The sequence below is a fragment of the Telmatherina bonti genome (assembly GCF_933228915.1).
Source record: "Telmatherina bonti genome assembly, chromosome: 22".
Taxonomy (NCBI): domain Eukaryota; kingdom Metazoa; phylum Chordata; class Actinopteri; order Atheriniformes; family Telmatherinidae; genus Telmatherina; species Telmatherina bonti.
The window spans coordinates 12,905,101-12,907,228 of NC_136631.1; the positions used below are offsets into that span (position 1 = coordinate 12,905,101).

The window sequence follows — 2,128 nt, forward strand, 5'->3', positions numbered from 1 at the left end:
CCTTAATAAGATAACAAAACATTTATTGCATTAAACGATACTTTTCCTCCACAGTCTCACAAGGCCGGGAGTGGTTGGGGACGCTGACAAAAAGGAGTGCTTTTGACTCAAAGGCTTCTTGTGTTGAGAAGCGCCACTTATATTAAGTGAGTGGATTTTAGTCCCATTTCACAAGTGACTTTAGGCTCTCTATTAATGAGTTGTTCGGACCGAGGAAAAATATTCTCCGGATTAAATCTGACTAAGAAGAAAGGACTGAAGTACGCTGGAGATTTAGTCCCATGGTCAGCTCTATTCTTTACCACAATAAACTGTTTGTTTCTTCGCCTTTCATTAAAGGTGTTTAGCAGTATCTCCAAATCAAATCGATAGGACACTTATAAACCAAACCCCCATTTCAGAAACACAATATTTTATTTAAAAAAAAATCTTATTTAAAAATGAGGATATTTAGTCATCACCGCGCCACTACACCATTATTTACATATATGACATGTCTTACAAAAAAAATCTTTCCTATTTATTTTTTTTTCTGTCCTGTAAATTTTGAAAAAAATCTACAGTCCGATCAGCATCTTCATCCTTACCGGTTTTCTAAACCATCTGCCACAATATTTACAAGAAATAAAAACAAAAAAGGAGAAAGAAAAAGCTGAAAACTTGCCAGTTTATTCATGGCCATAAATATTTTTTGTCGGTCCATAAAAGAAGCAAGAAATTAAAATTTCTATAATTATAAAGTGGTTCGTATGCTGATAATAACACGAAGGGACAAAAGAAAAATAAAGAGGAAAAAACATCTCTACAACCATCACACAACATACTTTACAAAAAAAATAAAAAAAAATAAAAATTCACAAGAAGAGCATTGACATTCTTAATAAAAATCTATAAGGGAGAGGTTTGGACCAAGTTCTCTTAACGAAAACATGTAAACACGGCGCACACATGAGCCCCGAATAAAAATGGTAGTATATATATGAGTCAAGCTGCAAAAATGAAAAGTCTTTTGTTTTTGTGTTTTATTTTTTTCTTTCTTTGCTTTGTGGTGAAACTCCCTATCGCACCTCCAAGCCAAGTCTCTATAATTTCTCTCACCAAGTCCACTGTTGCGTTTGCACCAAGTGATGTGCTGTGGGGAACTGTGGCGTGGCCGCGGCGCTGTACTGCGCGTTATACTGCATGTGTTGGAGCGACTGGGCACTATAAGCCGAGAAGGGGATCCCGGCCTGAAAAGTGGCCGCCAAGTCCTGAGCTTTAAGAGTGTGACAAGGCTTTCCATCCCTGACTAAGACGGGCACGGCCACCCGCCTGGGAGAAGGGAGATGGGTCACTTCCATACCTTTCTCGGCCCGGGCTCTCTTCATCTTATACCGGTGGTTCTGGAACCAGATCTTCACCTGGGTCGGGGTGAGGCGGATCAAGCTGGCCAGGTGCTCCCTCTCCGGAGCGGACAGGTACCTCTGCTGTCTGAAGCGACGCTCCAGCTCGTACGTCTGTGCCTTTGAAAACAACACCCTCCTTTTCCGCTTCTTGCCGGAGTCGCTGCCGCCGCTGCTGGAAGTTTCCTTGTCATTGTCCGGCGATTCGTCGTCTGCGGACGGCTCCGGGGACTTGGCCGAGTCTTGTGAACTGGCGGATAGACCGTGCACTGCAGCAAGAAATGGAAGAAACACTGTCAAAATGTTATGTTGGGAAAGTTCTGTCAGGGTACATCACAAACACAATCCACATATTCCAAGAATATGAAATATTACGAATAAGTACCGCTTAATGCGCAAAAAAAAAAAAAAAAAATTAAAACTCAAACTCCACAAAGATGTGAGAGAATCATCACTTTAACGACACAGGGGTGGCTGAATAATAAAAACCAAGAATTATTTGTCTGATTCCAACTCTTTGGCTTCGTTTGAGTGTTGAAAATCTCTCCAAGCCACCAAAACAAAACAAACAAACAAACAAAAAGACACAATTTCTCAGCCCAGTTCTCCTCCAGCAGGGTGAGTCAGCCAAGCATGAAAGTGATTATCCAGATCCACTGTTTGCTCGTGGATCTTAAATTTCACACCATCCTTGTACTTCTAATAACTTCTCGCTCTGTTTTTTTTTCTCCTACGATGCTCTATTG

The 2,128-nt window shown here is 41.1% G+C and overlaps 1 protein-coding gene across 2 annotated transcripts in view; it reads right to left on the reverse strand.

Moving 5' to 3' along the window:
* Nucleotides 1–208: 208 nt before the first annotated feature.
* Nucleotides 209–2,128, reverse strand: part of nkx2.2a (NK2 homeobox 2a) — a gene marked incomplete at its 5' end in the record, with an annotated part of 2,447 nt that continues 527 nt past the window's right edge. Inside the window, one exon of one of the 2 annotated variants that reach the window (XM_079262632.1) lies at nt 209–1,675. In XM_079262632.1, coding sequence (XP_079118758.1) covers nt 1,095–1,675 — 581 coding nt within the window. In that variant the 3' untranslated portion in view covers nt 209–1,094. The remainder of the gene's footprint in view (nt 1,676–2,128) is intronic. The other variant, XM_079262631.1, reaches the window with a different exon arrangement.